Source organism: Salvia splendens, chromosome 5 (genome assembly GCF_004379255.2).
Source record: "Salvia splendens isolate huo1 chromosome 5, SspV2, whole genome shotgun sequence".
Taxonomy (NCBI): domain Eukaryota; kingdom Viridiplantae; phylum Streptophyta; class Magnoliopsida; order Lamiales; family Lamiaceae; genus Salvia; species Salvia splendens.
The window spans coordinates 30,626,201-30,645,439 of NC_056036.1; the positions used below are offsets into that span (position 1 = coordinate 30,626,201).

Here is a 19,239-nt window from a genome sequence, read left to right on the forward strand (position 1 = left end):
GAAATTTAGACAAAAGTGATGAGAAAAGATAGTGGAATGTGAGACCCATTTTTATATATTAGTATTATAATAGAATGTCAGTGGAATGAGTTAGTGTTAAGTGGAGTCTACCTACCATTTATAGTAAAAGTGAATCGGGACTCCTAATGGCGGACGGACTAAATTGATACTCCCTCCTCCATCCCAACTAAGTTGAGTCAAAACTTTTTGGCACGAAGATTAAGAAATTGTGTTGAAATGTACGAGAGATGAATAAAATAGAAGAGATGGAGATAGAGTAAAATAGGTGATAGAATAAAGTAAGACTGATTGAATATTTTGTTTTTAAAGAGTGATTGGATATTTTGTTTTTAGTTAAAAAATGAAATGACTCAACTTAGTTGGGACATCCCAAAAAAGAATATAGTTGGGACGGAGGGAACATAAAACCAGAACTCCTAATGATCGGGGGGAGTAAATCAATACTAAGTCATTGTAGTTGAATTATAAAACTCTACATTTTTCTCCATATTTTTTGAACATCAAATAGCAAAAAATTATAATACGAGGTACTCAAGTAACTAATTATTCTCAGTGGATACGATACTATTACTTGTCATTACTATAATAATCCCATAATTGCGGGATAATTCATTGCTAAAACAAAACTGAGTCATATACTGTAATTATTATAGTATATAAATTCATCATGAGCTCTCAAGTTTTTGTTTTGAGGTAGGCGAACCCTGAAATGCCAAGATCTGGAACAAAATCTTGAAATTTAAGACAAAGTGAACACGTCCTAATTATACTGTGTGTCTCATTATCCACTAATAGTACTTTAATTGTCATTTTAATCTTCTTTCTTATTTTATCAATTGTACATTAATTCGTGTATCATTTCAGATGCCCATTTTTTTAATAGGACGGATGGATAATTTCTCAAAAATATAAATAAATATAAAAATAAATTAATTGACACATGTGAATGACTTGTCTATATATTTATCGATTTTCAATTATTCTTCAATTCAGATATGAGAGGCGAGGCGAGGCCGTCAATAAACAAAAGTAGAAAACTTCGAAAAAGAGAAAAAAGAGAGAAAAAGGGTAAATGCGTTAGCTGTTGTTGTTTGCGTCGCGCATTTTCCACTGGAAAATGCAAAATATGAACCTTTGCGGCGCTTTGAACTCATCACTGGATAGTTCTGCGCCAAAACCCTCGTGTATTTCTCCTTCTTCAAATCGATTACTTATTCGAAATGATAGACGGCCGAATTTCCTGTTTCTTGGGCGGTTCCAATATGCTACAACACTCAGAATTAGTATTTGCAAAGCTTCTTCCTCAAACTCGAGCTCCAATCCGCCACAATTGGAAAACGACTCCTCCCAACAGCTATTCGAGGTGGGTGGGGGTGTTTCATCCTCGTTTTAGACCCAATTTTAATTTGTGCTTGTGATTAAAAGTAAATCACATTGGTAATTGTCTTTTTCCTGCTGTTATCCATTTTGAAATTGGCTACTCAAAATTGCATATATTGCTTCCGTTTAAGAATAGTTTTGCTTTTAGAGGTTATGCTTTAGTTTTATTGCTACATAAGCAAAGTAGCCTTTTGGAGATTGCTTAAATATTGAACTTTTGAGTTTGAAAGATATATTTGAGGGTTTACCGAGGATGAATTATGGTGTTGAGGTACTTCTATGAATGGATTAATATCTTTTGATATGTGTTGCTGTGTCTCTCGTTCATATTAGTTTGATTGTCTATGGCTTATGTAGTTGTATGGTGTTTCAGAGTTTACTTATCCTGAGTCTTAGTAAAACCGTTTATTTCCAAGTATAACAAGTGTATGGGGGCTACTGACTTCCTAGTTCAATTTTTTTTCTTCTTCGAACTATTGATGTGATAACGTGGTTGAAGAGCACTATGCACAATATTAGGCATGAATCGTGTTATTGGCTGATGACTTGTCTCATCATTCTCAGAGTTTGAAGGAAGTGGAGAAAGAACGTATGAACAAATTGGAAGAATTTGAAAGGAAGGCGAATGTCCAATTGGAGAGGCAGCTCATGATGACATCAGAGTGGAGCAGGGCACTTTTGACAATGAAGGGAAAACTGAAAGGGACGGAGTGGGACCCTGTGACTTCTCATTCCATAGACTTCAGTGACTTCAAGAGACTTCTTGATTCGAACAATGTTCGATTCATGGAGTACTCTAATTATGGGCAGACAGTCTCAGGTTTTCCTGCATCATGGATTTTGCTATGCCAACCCAATATTTTTTCATTTGCTGGAGTGGACAATGGTGCACTTTAAATTGTATTATGTCAGAATAGTACTACTAGGGTGTATCAAATTTTGGTGATGGTAAAACTGTATGAAGTCAGCCATAGTTTGAATTTTGTTGACAAGTTATTGCTATGCTTGGGTGATGCTATGCTACATGAATTGTAAATCTACAAAAAATTAGGATAAGTTCTTGCTCCAACATTTGGAATTAATGAAGGATTATTGGCTTTACCTTATATAACAAAACTTTTACTGTTAATTCATAATCTCTGTTTTGCTTGTAAATAATCTTAATTCACCTCCTCATCAAGATATTCTGCTTTTATAACCTATTATATCAAATATAGTTGCCTATTGTTCTGGTCTATGTTAGAAATTTCTAAATTATAGGATATTATAAGACAATAGGAGATTCAATAAAAGGTGATTGTCTTCTTATGATTTTTCTGTTTTCTATGTTTGAATGCAGTGATTCTACCTTACAAAAAGGAAGGGAAAACTGAAAGCTCAGTAGATGACATAAAAAAGGATATTGTTTTTCGGCGCCATGTTGTTGAACGTATGCCAATCGACTGCTGGAATGATGTTTGGAGAAAGTTGCATCAGCAGCTTGTTAATGTTGATGTCCTTGATGTGAACAATGTTCCTGCCGAAGTCTATTCTAGTGTTGCCACTGCAGTTGTGTGGGGAATGAGGCTAGCTCTTGCTGTTGGTCTGTATGTCTGGATTGATACTATGATGAGACCGATATATGCAAAGTTAATACCTTGTGATCTTGGCTCTCCTCCTAAAAAAACAACATTGCAGCCACTCAAGCGGGAGGCACTTGGCTCATTGGGGAAGAGTCGGTTAGTAGAGTTTCTGTTTTTTAACCATCTATTTCCCCAGTTTTTGTCGTCAAATTCTTCCTTAATATCAGAATGGATTAAATACTTTTTGGCTTCTAATTTTATGCTGGTGCCAATAATCTGAGAAGTGTGGCCAACTAAAATTTTTAGTTTGGACATTTTGGAAGTGGATAAGTTTGCAAATATTGTAACTGTTCAAGACTCCCAAAAGAGTTACCCTGAATCCCTAGAGGTGTCATACTTAAGATAAAGCAATGGCACTACCTTCTTGCCTCAAAGTGGCACCTCACCATGACGAACATCTCATGGTTATTATGCCTTGTTGTTCATTGGTTGTCCTTGTGATGTCATTAAAAGACTAGCATATATTCTTTACAAAACCTAGAACATAGATCCTGGATCCCATAAGTTTAACTCCTTGGACATCAACATGATCTCCATATTTGATGGCGTGTACATGATTTCATTCATTGACCATTTGATGTAGATTCTGCAAAATTCAAGGCTCATATAGTTTCATTTGTTCTCTTCATGTAAATGGGTGTGTTTTTCTAGGGGTTGAGGAGAACTTTGAATTTTCGAATTAAGAAGTTTGAGTTTAATAATTCTTCTTAAATAGTAAGACTTTGCTCCTTTTTCTACAATTGAGGAAAATGATTTCTGTTGTAGATGGCAAAGCATATCTGAACACTGTGTTACTCCCTCCGTCCCGGCTAAGATGACACATTTCTTAGTCAGCACGAGATTTTAGGTGGTGTTGGTTAATGTGGTTAATTGGAGAGAGAAAGAGTGGGTGTAAGTAACTAATAATTAAATGGAGTGGGAAAGAGGGTTGAATATTTAATTGAAGAGAGAAAAAAGTGGTTGAATGTATTCATTGGAGAGAAAAAGTTACCAAAAAATAGAAATGTGTCATCTTGGTTGGGACAAACTAAAAAGGAAAGTGTGTCATCATAGTTGAGACCGAGTGAGTATTATATTAAGTGTTTATGAAAATTATGAAATGATGATGGATAATTGGATTTGTAAAATATTTAATGTTCAAGTTTGTATTTAATTATTTAATACTCCCTCCGTCCCAACTAAGTTGAGTCGTATTCCTTTTTGGGATGTCTCAACTAAGTTGAGTCATTTCCTTTTTTGACAAAAAACAAAACATCCAATCACTCTTACTTTATTTCATCATCTACTTTACTCTCTCTTTATCTTTCCAACTTTATTTCTCTCTCATACTTTTCAACACAATTTCTTAATCTCTATGCCCAAAAGTTTTGACTCAACTTAGTTGTGACGGAGGGAGTATATTCTAGTATTTCCATATGTTAATTTACATCACATACTTTAATGTTTGCAACAAAAAATATACATATATATATCAATGTCAAATGTCACACTATTATATAAACTAGATTACAATATATGATATAATAAATATGTTGCATTGTCACATTATGTTTTGTGTTTATTTATATAAACTGCAATATATTAAGTGAATTTTTGATTCTGGGGGTGCACAGTTAAATTCTGATTAGAGGGAGAGGTAATACCACATGGGAGATAGGAGACAGATTCAATATAATTCATGATGAATCCACTACTGAAATGATGGAGGACTGGGAGGGAGGAAAGTGATACCGAACGACCATGGCTTGTCTACAAGCGTAGAAGTCGAAGGGTTGCTGACTAGGGGAAACTGAAGATGAAAGGAGGGAGATGTTACCCCAATAATAAAGTGAAGCTGTCAGTTACTTATGACTACAATAATACGATAATAATGGAGAAGATGAGTCCAGGAGTTACTCTCTTAACAATATAGTATATATAATCTATGGATGTTAGAAGAAGGATATAGAAAAGTTATCTGGTATTGAACGGCTTGCCGTGGGCCTTCTTTGAGGGAGAGTTGCATATGTCATCTTTGCTTTCCCATTCACAATTATATTGTATATATCAGTTCCCAAACATCTTCTACTCATCATCGCCTCTTACCTCTAACAGAAAGGGAAGGATTTTTACTTCTGCATTCTGATTACACAACATGATTTTGGATCCGCTAATAAACATACTCTAGATTATTGGGTGGACTTTGTTCTTTTCCTTGTAATTTACTCTGTTATCACTCAAATAGGAATTGATAAGGATTGAGGATTCTTTCAGGTAAGTTTAAGTACATTGAATAGAACTTATTTTAAATAAAAGGATTCTTGATTGTCAATTTTATGATGTACAAATGTAAGATTTGCATGTTTTAATAACGCTATTATTGATAATGTGATTCATTGAGATTTTTTGGTGGATGAGCAATATAATTTGATTTCTTGCATTATTTAATAGATATGTATTCATATTTATTTTATCACCATTCCAGGGCAAAATTCATATCAGCCGAAGAAAAAACAGGTGTTACATTTGATGACTTTGCTGGCCAAGAATATATCAAGAGAGAGCTACAAGAGATAGTAAGAATACTGAAAAATGACGAGGAATTCCAAGATAAAGGTATCTATTGTCCAAAAGGTGTGCTCCTTCATGGACCTCCTGGTACTGGTAAAACACTTCTTGCAAAAGCCATAGCTGGTGAGGCAGGCCTTCCATTTTTTGCATCTAATGGTACAGATTTTGTTGAGGTGAGGTCAAATAAAAGTCAATGGTTCAATATTGCAAATTGTGCTTCTGAATAGATTCTTAAAAAATGTGGATATACATTGGAACCATTGCCCCTATGGTGTCCTGATTGATTGTCATCACTGTTGAACGTTTGTATTCTCATGTGAATTGATCAGAAAAAGATTAGTTGCAACCTATGATTCTATACTATTTATGAGAGATAGTGTTCTAAGATTTTCGGATCCAACTAAATCAACTTCTTTTTATATTCAGATGTTTGTTGGCGTGGCTGCTTCTCGTGTGAAGGATCTTTTTGCTAGTGCCAGATCATTTTCCCCTTCCATAATTTTTATTGATGAGATAGATGCAATTGGCAGCAAACGTGGAGGACCTGATATTGGAGGGGTATTGAAGTTCTCTTATACTCTATGCAAATAAATGTTGCTTGCTTCTCAATCTGAAGATGCTAGTGGCTCACATATCTATATTTACTTATTTATTTATAATTTTTAATGATGTTTAAATATCAGAAGATAAGACATTCAAATTTCAGAAGATAGGACATTCAATAAGGTTGCCTGTTTCTTTAATCTTCATGGCTCTGAAATATGGAAAGTTCATTAAATTGTTGATTTTAATTGATTGTACTAATTCTTTATGCATTATTGTATTGTCAGATCTGTTACTTGAAAGATATCTGTAGTAAGAGTAAGTGAGTGACTGCATTTGTTAAGAATTTTCAAGATGACATACTGTGCGTCTGCTGTTTTATGTTATCCCAAACCTAGTCCTCACCGGGATTTCTTCTTTCTAAATGCTACTCCCTCCGTCCATGAAATATTGTCCAAGTTTGACTTGGCACGGATTTTAAGAAATGTGAAGAAAAAATGAGTTGAAAAAGTTAGTGGAATGAGGGTCCCACATTTATATACTCCCTCCGTTCCATAGAAATAGGCCATATTTCCTTTTTCGTCCGTCCCATAAAAATAGTCCATATCCATATATGGGAACCATTTTCTCCTTCTCTTTTACTTTATTATTTATGGGGCCCCACTATCCACTAGAGAATTTCAACTACTTTTCCTCCTCTCTTACTTACCAATTATGCATTAAAACTCGTGCCCATGCCAAATGGCCTATTTCTATGGGACGGAGGGAGTATTAGTTTTATAATAGAATGTGATTTTAAAGAGTTAGTGGAAAGTGGGGTCCATTTACCAAAAATAGTAAAAAAGCAAAATAGACAACTTTTTACGGACTTACTAAAATGGAAAAACTGGACAATATTTCACGGACGGAGGGAGTATAATACAATTAATATTTCAAATTGAGAATATAAATTAGTACTCCCTATGTCCCATAAAAGTTGAGTCACTTCATTTTTTGCACTCGTTTTGAAAAAATCGTAATAAATAGTTAGAATGGATAAATTGTAAAATAAAATTGAGAATAACGTAGATAAAAGTCTTGTCTGCATTATTTTCAAATTTACTTTATTATTTATCCACTTTAACTATTTATTACGATTTTTTCAAAACGAGTGCACAAAATGAAGTGACTCAACTTTTATGGGACAAAGGAAGTATGCACCATTCACTCTCTTTCATCTCTTTGCTTCATTAGGGTGGTGCAGAAAGGGAACAAGGACTGCTTCAAATACTGACAGAAATGGATGGTTTTAAAGAATCAACGTCACAGGTATGCACTGATTAAAATTACACTATTTCCAGTGCTAATTAATCTTCTCCGAAGTTGACTTTAGAAGATCATATATCAGGTATTAATTATTGGTGCAACAAATAGACTGGACATTCTTGATCCTGCTCTTCTGAGAAAAGGGCGCTTTGACAAGATAATCCGTGTTGGATTACCTTCAAAAGATGGAAGATTTGCCATTTTGAGGGTATGCACTGTTTTTCTAAGGACATGTTTTATTAGAGCAAGTTTTAATGTCAATGAAAAGAAGTTCTAATGTAAACATAATAGGTGCATGCTCGAAATAAATATTTTCGTTCGGAGGAAGAGAAGGAGACTCTACTTCAGGAAATTGCAGATCTTACAGAAGATTTTACTGGAGCTGAATTGCAAAATATACTGTAAAAAATTACTTTCCTCTTATTTAAATCTAATATTCCTTCATGGGGAGTGGCTGAAGGATCATCAATTACAGGAATGAAGCTGGGATTTTGACTGCTAGAAAGGACTTGGATTACATCGGATGGGAAGAACTTCTTGAGGCCTTGAAGCGAGTAAGTTCTAGAAATGTTTTTAACTTGCTCGTGCTTCTTGACTTGGTTTTAGTACAAAGCATGCTCATGTCAAAATCAATCAAATCTTTCAGCAAAAAGGCACTTTTGAGACGGGTCAGGAAGACAGTACCGATGTCCCTGAAGAGCTAAAACTGAGATTGGCATATAGAGAGGCAGCTGTTGCTGTTCTTGCATGTTGCATTCCAGATCCCTACCATCCTTTTGCTGATGTATGATATATCTCATTGTGTTCTTTCTTCATGCCACTTTCTTTCTAAATTATCTTGCGAAAGAACTAACAGAAAGATCATCTGGTTTTGTTTTAATATATTCTTTATATTTCCAGACCGATATTAATTCCATACAGAGTCAGCCAAATATGCGTTATGAAGAGACATCAGGCAGGGTATTTCTGCGAAAGGCAGATTATGTGGATGCTATAATACGCGCATGTGCTCGTAAGTTCCACTAGGACATGTCCGAGATCGATTGTTAAAAATTATCTGTACTTTTATTTTTTTCTCTTCGACAATCCTACTATCATGTTTATATGCCTTGGTAATTGTGTTAATCAGTATCTAGTGAATGCTAGTAATTCAAAGTTTTGTCAATTCGATATTTTGCACCATACTATGCATTTTGAAGCAGTGTTGCAACTGAAAAACACTATTATCTATGTTTAGTTTTGGCATGTAACCATGTAGGTGAAAATAAAATGGACGATTGTCATTGGTTACATCATATTAGTTGGATTAACGGAGAAGTACTAATTTTCTGATTGTATTCTGCTGGATGAATGTAAACTTTTTAGGGGTGAAAGGCTGCTCTTCCCTAGGATGGAAATTCTATTTCCTTATGACTTTCTTTTGAAATTTACTTTACTACTATATTAATAGCTTCTTATAAATTGATTTATTAAGGTGTTCTAAACTATGCTTTCTGCTTGAACGAACAAGCTGTCTCGGTGATGCATCATTCACTGTTCCAGAATTAGAAATGAATAGATCTATGGATCTATAGCTTACAAAGACATTTTTTCTAGTTGCCTCAAAAGTGATCTTGTCTTACTTTGGCGAGATTGATAACATTTTGTCAGAGATCTCTCTCTTCATCTTTGCAAATAATTTTGTGTCAAATCTAGACATCTGTATAAGGTTTATAGAATATTAACCTATTCGACGTGGTACTGATTATTCATATGTGCAGCCAGAGTAATTGAAGAAGAGGTATTTGGAATTGATAATTTATGCTGGATTTCTGCAAAAGCCACATTAGAAGCTTCCAGACGTGCTGAGTTCTTGATTTTGCAAACTGGAATGACGGCTTTTGGGAAAGCCTTCTACAGATATCAACATGATCTTGTGCCTAATGTGAGGAAGTGGTGCCGCCTGCTTCTAAATTGGGAGTTTTTTTTATTTCCATTTTCTGATGCTTTATAATTATCGTGTGCAGCTGGCTGCTAAACTTGAAGCACTTAGAGAAGAATACCTCCGTTTCGCTGTTGAGAAATGCTCAACTGCGTTAAGAGAAAACCGTCCTGCCGTGGAGAAGATAACAGGCCGGTTTCTCTTAATAGTATTTAATTATTTTAGTTTGTGCTTAAATATTGCTTAATTTGCTATTATCTTTTGCTGCTTCATGCTGATTCTGACCATTCGCTTTTACTTCAAGCAGATGTCCTACTTGAGAAGGGAGAGATAAAAGCCGATGAAATTTGGAAAATTTACAGCAATTCACCTCGATTGCCTCAGGTGTGTTCTCAGCATATGCTTCAATACAAGTTTTCTTGAAATCTGTATCCCTAACCAAGCAAAACTTTTGAAAAGTAAATAAATTGGCCAACACAATCACTTAAGTGCTAGTGCTACATCTGGCCCCTTTTGTATGAACTAGAAAGAAAAATAAGCCCATGTTACTTTTTAAGGCCTCTAAAATCCCCTCTGTGATTTGGAACAGGTTGAATGATAGTTTCAGTTTCCAGTAATATCTGTCATCTACATAAACTGTCTCAAAATTTTTATGCAATTGTCTTTTGTTATTCTTTTGTTTGTTTAAGTTTATCTAGGGTAGTTGGTTTATTTAGTTCCACTAGGAATTAGAGAGGTGGCTTTTGTTTGGTTATTTCCAATCTGTTCTTTTGTCATTCGATATTTATCCCATCACATTTCTCATTCTACCAAGCCCTAAAATTTTGCACTTTTCCCTCAAAGATCTGTTCCCTTTAGAGGTTTGTGACTAAATTCTTGAGGGATACTTCCTGTTATTGAAGACTACACTTGGTCATCTGTCACCTGTCACCAATCTTCTTCTTCACGATTTTATATAAATTGATGTTTTCATGTTCCCAGCCTGCTGTGAGGCAATTGGATGAATATGGAGCCCTTATACATGCCGGACGGTGGGGAGTTCATGGTGTATCACTTCCAGGGAGGGTAACTTTTGCTCCTGGAAACGTGGGATTCTCAACTTTTGGTGCACCTCGTCCCCTGGAGGTAATGACAAATTATACTTCTTTTCTCTTCTTTTCCTTGGAGAGAAAAAAATTCGATTGCCCCTTGTTACTTTCCTCATATCTCGCTTATTATGCAGACTCAAATCATTAGTGATGAGACATGGAAGTTAGTAGATGGAATTTGGGATGAAAGGGTTGATGAAATAAGGAATGAAGCCTCTATAGAAATTGAAGAAGAGAGAGAGAGGCCAGAGCTTTTGATGGCCAGCCACTTCCTATAAGACTAAAATTCATTATTGTCAGGTAAGTTTATTTTATTCTTTAACTTTTATCAATTGCTAATTTTCAAAAATCATAAGATGACCAGCATAAACTGTAAGTAATAATGTTGGTCATATAATGCTTTAAATTGCAAGACTTCCTATGTGTCTTCACCTAGATTCGTTGTTTTGTATTCGCAAATTTTCTTATGTGGTTTTTGGCTACTTTTGGAGGAGATATCTTTGGTGAAGAAGATGGTTGATCCTGCTTGACCTTTTGCAGATGTTTGATTGAGTTTAGAATTAGGGAATTTTGGAAAATACAGCTTAGATGAGAAAACTAAAATTATGTGATGAAGAAGCATAAATTTCGTTAAGCAAGAGTTTAATTGATCATTGTTTTGTAGATATGACATGAAGGATCAAAATTCAAAACTATATATCGTGCTCATTAAATGATCAAATTACAAATTTTCGAGGGAAGGGGACTAATTTATTTTAATTATTAAAAATTTCCCTTAAATACGTATGTCACTCAATGCTCACTCTCCTGAAAACAAGGTTTAGGCTATTAATCCAAAACACATTTCTTCCCACGTACTTTACTCTCTGTTACTGTATTCTCTCTTCATCCAGTCATTAAAGGTCCGACTCTACCCCGAATCATCCTGGGCCAGACTTCAACCCGAGTCCCCGACCCAAGCCACTTGAACTTTGAGATCACATATTAGTTTAATATAGTCCGTTTTGGACCAAGCCTTTACGTATTTGCTTTTGTGTCACTATCAAAATGTCTCAAACTAATTGGAGTTACAATAACTTGGTATATTGCTTCCAACTTCCTTCATTCTCCAATGTAGTATACGTTTGCAAATTGCAAGCCAACAATATAAGACTTCATTAATTATAGTATAAGACAAGGAAAATCAAGGTTTTCTAATAAATGAAAAACATAGACTAACTGAGTAAATCACCTTTTTGATGAAGGATCTCATGGCAAGCGAGCGGTGCTCTTCAAGATTGAGTAAAGTGTGGGGGTAGGAGCTGGCACAGGCGCAACCTCCGCGGGCTTGAATGCCGAAGAGGTCATTGAGAAGCTTGGCGACGAAAGAGCCATTGAGAGGCTTGCCTCTGCTCTTGCTTGGGGATGAAGTATGTATGAGGAAAGATAAGATGGCTTGGCTCTTCACATGAGTGTTGCCTAATATCACAATATTGGGATTGCGAATCAATCGTTGCACTGCTTTCTCAGTGTGTGTCTTCTCCACCATCACTATGGCTTTATAACCTATGAATTCCTTGATCCAGAAAGCTAAGCCAGCTCTTACTTTTTGGATGTTTTGTGGAGTTCCGGCGTCTTCTCTTTCTTCTATATCGTCTAGGTATAGGGTGTCCTGAATTACAAAAATGCATGCTATAATTATTTTGCCAAGGTGATTAAATTATTAATTAATAGGCTACTACCCACTTTATAGTTTATATGTGTATTTATACTAGTACTGTCACTTACTAATTAATAAAAATAAATTGCGTCCTACCTACAAAAAGAATGGTTAACTGCGCAATAAATGATACAGTGACACATTTCAGTTCAAAAATTTCAATCTTGAGTGATATTAGGATCTATTACTATTATAAAAATAATACATTCAAATTTCTATAATAGGGAAAATAGCTAAATAAATCATGATTTTTTTTTGTCAAATTCTGGTTTGTTCATACTTTTCAAAATTGGAATGATAAATCACCAAATTTCAGAATTTTGCAATCATTTCAATACGTCTTCCGATGAAACCCGCGATGTGACAATCAAATTTATCTACATTGAAACAATGATAACGCATAACGATGTCGTGTGATTTAACCAGAAACAATGATGGGATATTTGCAAAATCTGATTGCCACATCATCGAGGGATTCATCAGAATATCCATGTATAAAATAATTGCAAAATTTTGGAACTTGCTCATTATGATTCTAGTTTTGAAAAGTATAGAACAAAGTCTACCTCCGCCTGCCATTAAAAGTCATATTTTTACTTTTTCGTCAGTCCGTCAATAAATGTCTCATTTCACTTTTACCATATTTGGTAAGTGGACTCTACATTCCACTAACTCATTTCACTTTCATTTTATTATAAAACCAAAATATAAAAGTAGGCCCCACATTTCACCAACCTTTCTAAAACCCGTGCCGGTCAAATATGAGACATTTAATGGCGGACGGAGGGAGGATTTTTTATTGTTTTATTAAAAGATTTATCCTTCATAATAAAAATTATAAAATAGTGAAACTAATACTTCCTACGTCCAAGAAAAATAATCTCATAATTCTATTTTCATTCATCCAAAAAAAACCTGTATCGTCCATCCAAATTATTTCAGTGGGAGTAATATATTGTGGATGCATCTACAAAATCATAATTGAATATTTTGTAGAAAGATGAGAAAATAGTTACCTGTTCACCCAAATTATTGACAAAATCAATAGTTCCACCTCCGCAAGTAGATGGAGGTGATGAACCGAGACGATAAAGAATCTTGCTCATCAATAGTATCCCCGGTGTACCTGGACCACCCAAAAACTTATGTGGGCTCAAGAATATTGCATCGTATCCATCTGTTTTGCTCGATCTCATCTCAATCTTTGTATACAGCCCACTACATCAAACATACATAATTCATAAAATAAAGTAAATATAGAGTAACAACAATCTAGTGGTAGAGTGATTAATGTATGATGCCAAAGATCTCAGGATCGAATCCACCTTTAAAATTTATGTTCCATAAAAAAGTTCGTTAGGATGAATTATTGACCTGGCAGCAAAGTCGAAACACGCAAACGCTCCGTATTGGTGGAGGAGGCGGGCGATGGTGCGGGTGTCGGTAACGATTCCCGTGACATTGCTACAAGCGGAGAAGGAGCCGAGCATTTTGCGATTTTGATCCTTCTAGAGACTAAGGTTGTTGGTCAGAGACTCCATGTCGATGTGTCTGGAAGGACTTGGAAAGAGACGAAAACACGATTAGAATGCGGATCAAGTTATATGGAATGATAACCGAATCGGTCGGATCAGTTAGCAAATGTCGTTGCCACTTAATCAATGCAGTCTTGCTCTCGCTCTTTCTTCCTTACCAAAGTAATTTGTAAACTCCCAATTTTTCACAACTTTAACTGTAAAGCGGCAAGTTCAGGATCGATCCCACAGAGAAGTTGGTGTGTTGAGTGTGTGAGTAGTGAACAGGGGGGGTTGGCTGCTGCCACGCTTTAACTTGGGAGTTTTTAACTACAGTTTTTTACTCTAGGCAGAATTAAACTAGCTAGCTTGATCAACGAAGATTTAACTACTGGGTTAAGTAAATTGCAGGTAACAGCGGAAAAGTAAATGCGAGGATGAAAACGAAATAACTTTGATTAAACTAAACTGAGAGCAATACAGAGCGAAATTAAAACTAAGCTAATACTTTGGAAAATAAGAAAGCAAATAAAACCGAGAAGAATCTCGGCGGGTAATTTAGGAATACGCCGACAGAAAACAAGTATTCTGCAGCGCTTCTTTAATTCCCCTTTCTAACTACGCATTACTTTATCTAAGCTAAGCTATTCTAGAGAACTGGACTAAGCTAAGCTAGACGGAAAGTAAAGGATCTCCCTTCTTGTGATGGCACACCCTCTATTTATAAGCTCGATTCGGCCTCCAGCTGGATAACGATTCTGACAGGGAATATTCGCTCATGCTGAGAATGAGCGACTCATTGATTGCTACGTGCCTTTCTTCTAGAATGACGACGCTTTTGAGTAACAGATTCATGACTCAGGTCCGTCCTTGCGTCTCATAAGCTAGCACGTGTCCCCTTCTAGAACGTTGTCCTTGATAACAGAATGGTGCGCCACATCCAGCTCATTTCCTCACGTGTTCTTCTTCTAGAAGCCAGCGGTCCCCGCCTAACTGCTTGATCACTCCCCTGATTCTTGGCCTTTTATCGCCTTTTGTACTTGCTTGATCAGTTTGGCATTGCTGCCTTGGTCAAGTGGCATTCCTGCACATTTAACACTTGTTTTGTGCGATAAACCGATCAAGCAGCGTACATTTTACCCTTAAACCGATGCATGAAATGAGCCTTATCAAACTGCTCACACTTAAAACATACTTGTCCTCAAGTATAAAGAAAAAAAGAAAAGAAAATAAATAAGGCAAATTTCAGGCATTGTTTACTTATTTCACAGGTAAAAGAAAAAACGAAAACAAGACTTCAAGATAAAAAACACGTATTCACATGTATGCATTAGACCGAATAATTTTCCAACAATCATACCCGAGGTCGAGGTCAATCCATTTGCCAGTAGCTTGTGTTCCTTCTCTTTCGCTTTTGCTTGATCAAGGTGTCAGCTTGTCAAGATTGCTCAATTTAAAAACCACTGTTGGATTCACTCAGTCACTCATTTCTCACCAGAGATGTTAGGACTTGTTCACTCGGTGTTGCCATAAATTTAATACTTTGAATCGGACTGCACAAGATAGTTCCTTAAGGTCTTTGTTTTGGGTTGTAACGGGGCTCAAGGGTAGTAACGTATTAGGGTAGGGTCTTAGGGGTTCTAAGTTTAAAATAAAATTTGTAAATTAAAAAGAAAAATCACATGAGTCAAAAAGCCAAAGATTTGATTAAACTCGCTGGATCAGATTTGGGATATTTATTTCTTCCTCTGCTTGATGCTCCTTCTTGGTCAAATATCGACCTTTAGCCTTATAACTTCCGGCTTATTTCCTGACTTTTGATTTTCTGGGTCAGGTTACAACTATTTCCTGCCCTCTTTTTCTCAAACCTTTTCTTCATTTCTTTTTATATGATCAACCCGATTGTCTAACTTGATCAACCCGGCTACCCTTCATTTCGACCATTCTATCGCTATCCCCTTTTGTTTCCCTTGACAAAATTCATCTCTTTGACCCTCTTTCCTCATGTGATATGAAACTTTGAATTTACTTTTAAGGCTTCAAGGAACGGGTAAGAGTGTATGGGCTCAACGTGGTTAACTAAGGGGTGCCTTGATTAGTGAGGCGGGTTTGTGGAACAAAGGAAGAAAATGGCTCAAAAGGCTAAGTCCTAGTGCCTTTAGTCCTTACTACTTGTGCAATTGTCATCTCAATATTAAAAGTCAGCCTCTCATAAAATTTCCTTTTGTAAAAATAGTAGAAGGTGTTCTACTTTTGGCTTATAACTCACATATAGAGAGGCTTCACATTTGGTTTAGAAATTGAGCGTTTCCATCATACTTGCGTCGTTCAAATTGATCAAGTTTTTGCAATCAAGTTTTTACACGTGAGCATACTGAATCATTTTTCTAACTCTTCCAAAAAGTAATCAAGTCTTCCAATTATCCAATTTCATGCATATTGCCTATTTTATTACTAACTGGAATTTGTTATTTTTGTAAAGATTTTTAGCATGTATGATTCTATTGTAACTAACCCGTCCCCCCTCCCCACTGCATATGAACTCGTCCTCGAGGGACTGGATGCAGTGGAAAAAAGGGTTAGGCACAGGCAACGGCACAACAACAAACAAGGGAAACTTCTCACACTTAGTCCAGATACTGGGCTAAGTGTGAGGCAGTGCCAGCGATCAACACATGCTAACTAACACAGAAAAACGAAAACAAAACAGATATAGGCAGACTAACAACATAGAAAAAGGGCATGCATACTTCTCACTCTTAGACCCAACACATGTATAAGTGTGATGCGGAATAGAGTAAAAGTTATACATACCTCAAACAAAATAAAACTAAAATTGTTTTGAAATTAACATCAGCTGAGATAGGGGGTGTACTTAGGGCTTCCTGGGGGGTTGACTTGGGGAAGCTGAAGGTAGCCTTGGAGGATGTAGGACACTGAGGTGGAGGAGAGCTTGTAGAGGGAAATGGTGGTTGCATAGCTAAGGTCAGTTGGCGAAGAGCCTGCAGAACCCTGGATTGAGCGACCAGTTGTGCGTATGAATTTTCCAATAGCTGCATCAACATTTGCTCTATGCGGAGCCTCCATTCATTGTTAGCGCGTGCAGCCTCCTCTGGTTCTGGTATAAATGTTAGCTCCAACCTCTGCCTTGGCTGCCTGTCGGGACTCACCGGCCGATCCGTCTTCATCCTCCTTTTTTCGCGTCTGGCCTCCTCAAGCTCTGTCTGCCTTGCTCCTTGTTGCTCTGCCTGCTTCTCCTTCCGAACCTTCGAGATAAAACAGAGTCTTCCGTCACGCAGCCTTTCAAGTACCTGAATTCTTACAAAGAAATCAGTGTTAAACAGTTCTGGTTTTGGGAAGCGACTGGGGAGCTCTACACCTGCTTGGAATTCTAGGACCCAATTCCGCCTTAGGTAGGCTCCGAGAAGGTGGCAAAAGTTGAGGTGGCGGGCAAGGCGAATGGCAATCTGACTTATCGAGTACGCAATCCAGTAGCCCAGATGCACCCTCCTTTGCTCCTTCATGCACCACATAAAATAAAGCTCGGCCAGAGTGGTGATTGACAGTGTGTTGTGGTGGCCAAGGAGATTGCATGCTAGGTAGGCTTGAGCAAGACGGAGGGTTGGATCGGCAATGTGGTCCCCTCTGTACTCAGAAGCTTTAAACTCGGGGGCACGTCTGTTGCACAAGGCCTGCTAGACTGCCTGCTGATCAAAGTCCGACCTCCTCTAAGGAAGGCCAATGTCGCGCCCGAACCATTTTCCACTAGCGACCTGGGCTTCTTTATGCAGCCCCATTCGCACAAAGAACTCGTTCAGGGTCATCTTCTGTTTGCGCCCGAACACCCGGAAAGAAATACTCTTTGCCTCCAAGTTCGTACTTCCGGTAAACCGGAAGGATGTGAAGAACTCTTTCGCCAGGTCTGCGGGCACAAAGGTATCCTCGATCTCCAGCAACCATTCAAAACTAATCCCAGTAATATACTGGGTAAATTTTTCCTCAACCCGGATCGTCTCCAGGGATGGCTGGTGAAGTCTCCTGTCTGCCTTCAGCTTCTTCGTGTCCGTCACCCTCTGTTGGACCTCCTCATTCCACTTGTGGTTTTCAAATTCCAGCATCTGCCGGAGGAGGTCTGTGGTCAACACCACAGTTTGTTTTGTATATTCGGCAGCGGAGGGTGATGCTGGCCTTCCCTGTTGCCTGCGGGATGTTCGGGCCCACTGGAGTTCCCTATCCTCAGTGTCACTGCCCCCATCTCCTTCTCTTGAAGGGGCAGGTTGATCAGCAATAACAATGCCCCGAGTAATGGGGCACATCTTCTTCGAATGAGGAGGAACAGTCTCCTTCCCTTTCCTTTTCTTCCCAGCCTCCTGGCAGCTGGTCTCAACAGCCCTCTTTTCTTTCTCGGCCTCTCCAGCTTCCTGGTTTATCGCCCCAGCGGCTCCTAAGTTCTCCGGTTCATCTGGCGTATTCAACAGTTGTCGTGCAATACGACGCCTTTCCTCTTGCCCTTCTTATGCCCTCTGCATGCTGGCCATTCTGGCCTCCACCCCCTCCACCAGCCTATTGACGTCTCCCTTGCGTGCCCGACAGTGCAGCAGCTCCTCCTCCTCCTCCGGAACCGATTCATCCTCTGCCTGAGGAATGAAGTTCCATTCCGCTCCCCTTCGTTGTAATATTTCTCTGGGAGGAGGCAGAAGGTTCTCCATAGAATCGTCTTCAATGTTTACAACCTCAATCGGTTGTGTCGGCCCTCGGAAGGTAGGGGAGTTGGATCCTCCGCCACTGGGTGGTGTCGGAATGCTGGGAGCAGCCGTGCCTTCTGCATGTGGCGGCTGCTCAGACGGTGCTCCTTCGACCGGGGCGGTGGCGAGTAACTCCTCTTTCTCGTCTTCAGAATCATCCCCACCGTATGGTACCAAGGGAATGGAGGTTGTAGGTTCAGGGATACGAAGGGAGGCTTGTGTTTGGAGAGATGGAGGGTTTGGTGTGTTGGAGTTTGTGGCTCGGTCCCTTGACAAGGAAACTCCCAGTCGTGCTTTCAGGGTTGCATAAGCAGTGGCGGGATCCAAATCGGAGGGCAGACTCTGGAGGATTTTAGTCAAGCGCCGTTGAGCTTCTTCGTCCACCTCGGGTAAGTGGAGCTTTAGCTGGTGTATGTGGGCTAGGGTTGTCTATTTGGGCTTGAGAGGAGGCCTTTTGGTTACCACTATCGGCACGAGTACTGGAAGATGAAGATGAAGTTGGGAGTTGTTCGAGCAACATATTTACCGATAATGTGGGTAGGTCGTGTGGGAGGAGATGATGTTTTTGGAAGGAGGGTTTTGAACTTGGGAGGATCCATGGGGAGAGTAAAAAGGAATGAATCGTAGATGGCTTGGGTAAAAGTGGTCTGCAGATTTGAAATCTGCCTTTATAATAATATCGCGACTGTTGAGATTCTTTACTGTTGAGATCCTTGTGGCTCTTCGCGTACAGATGCGCCTTTTCAGAGTGCCAGCTGGCTTAGCTTCTCTGATACGTTTCGTCCCTCTCTCCAAGGTGTCCTTCCACTGTGACGGTTGGTGCTCCCTGACACCTTTTCAGTGACTGCGCA

The 19,239-nt window shown here is 38.2% G+C and overlaps 1 protein-coding gene and 1 pseudogene across 2 annotated transcripts; one reads left to right on the forward strand and one right to left on the reverse strand.

Moving 5' to 3' along the window:
* Positions 1-1,028: 1,028 nt before the first annotated feature.
* LOC121805344 (probable inactive ATP-dependent zinc metalloprotease FTSHI 4, chloroplastic) lies at positions 1,029-12,224 on the forward strand. Of its 2 annotated transcripts, none has more exons than XM_042205151.1 (17): positions 1,029-1,384; positions 1,966-2,287; positions 2,741-3,119; positions 5,488-5,746; positions 6,000-6,131; positions 7,350-7,424; positions 7,504-7,629; positions 7,713-7,822; positions 7,897-7,975; positions 8,068-8,205; positions 8,322-8,433; positions 9,182-9,345; positions 9,428-9,533; positions 9,650-9,726; positions 10,324-10,467; positions 10,565-10,730; positions 11,675-12,224. In XM_042205151.1, the coding sequence occupies exons 1-16, from the start codon at positions 1,139-1,141 to the stop codon at positions 10,706-10,708; spliced, it is 2,613 nt and encodes an 870-aa protein (XP_042061085.1). In that variant the 5' UTR covers positions 1,029-1,138; the 3' UTR covers positions 10,709-10,730; positions 11,675-12,224. The 2 variants fall into 2 exon arrangements, with proteins under 2 accessions (XP_042061085.1, XP_042061086.1); XM_042205152.1 differs by having other exon boundaries at positions 1,966-2,221.
* Positions 11,614-19,239, reverse strand: part of LOC121804090 — a 30,387-nt pseudogene continuing 22,761 nt past the window's right edge.

Coding starts and splice junctions, on each gene's coding strand:
- LOC121805344 (XM_042205151.1), top strand. CDS start 1,139: ATGCAAAATATGAACCTTTGCGGCGCTTTGAACTCATCACTGGATAGT. Junction 3,120..5,487: donor GGCTCATTGGGGAAGAGTCG/GTTAGTAGAGTT, acceptor TCACCATTCCAG/GGCAAAATTCATATCAGCCG. Junction 9,346..9,427: donor AACATGATCTTGTGCCTAAT/GTGAGGAAGTGG, acceptor TATCGTGTGCAG/CTGGCTGCTAAACTTGAAGC.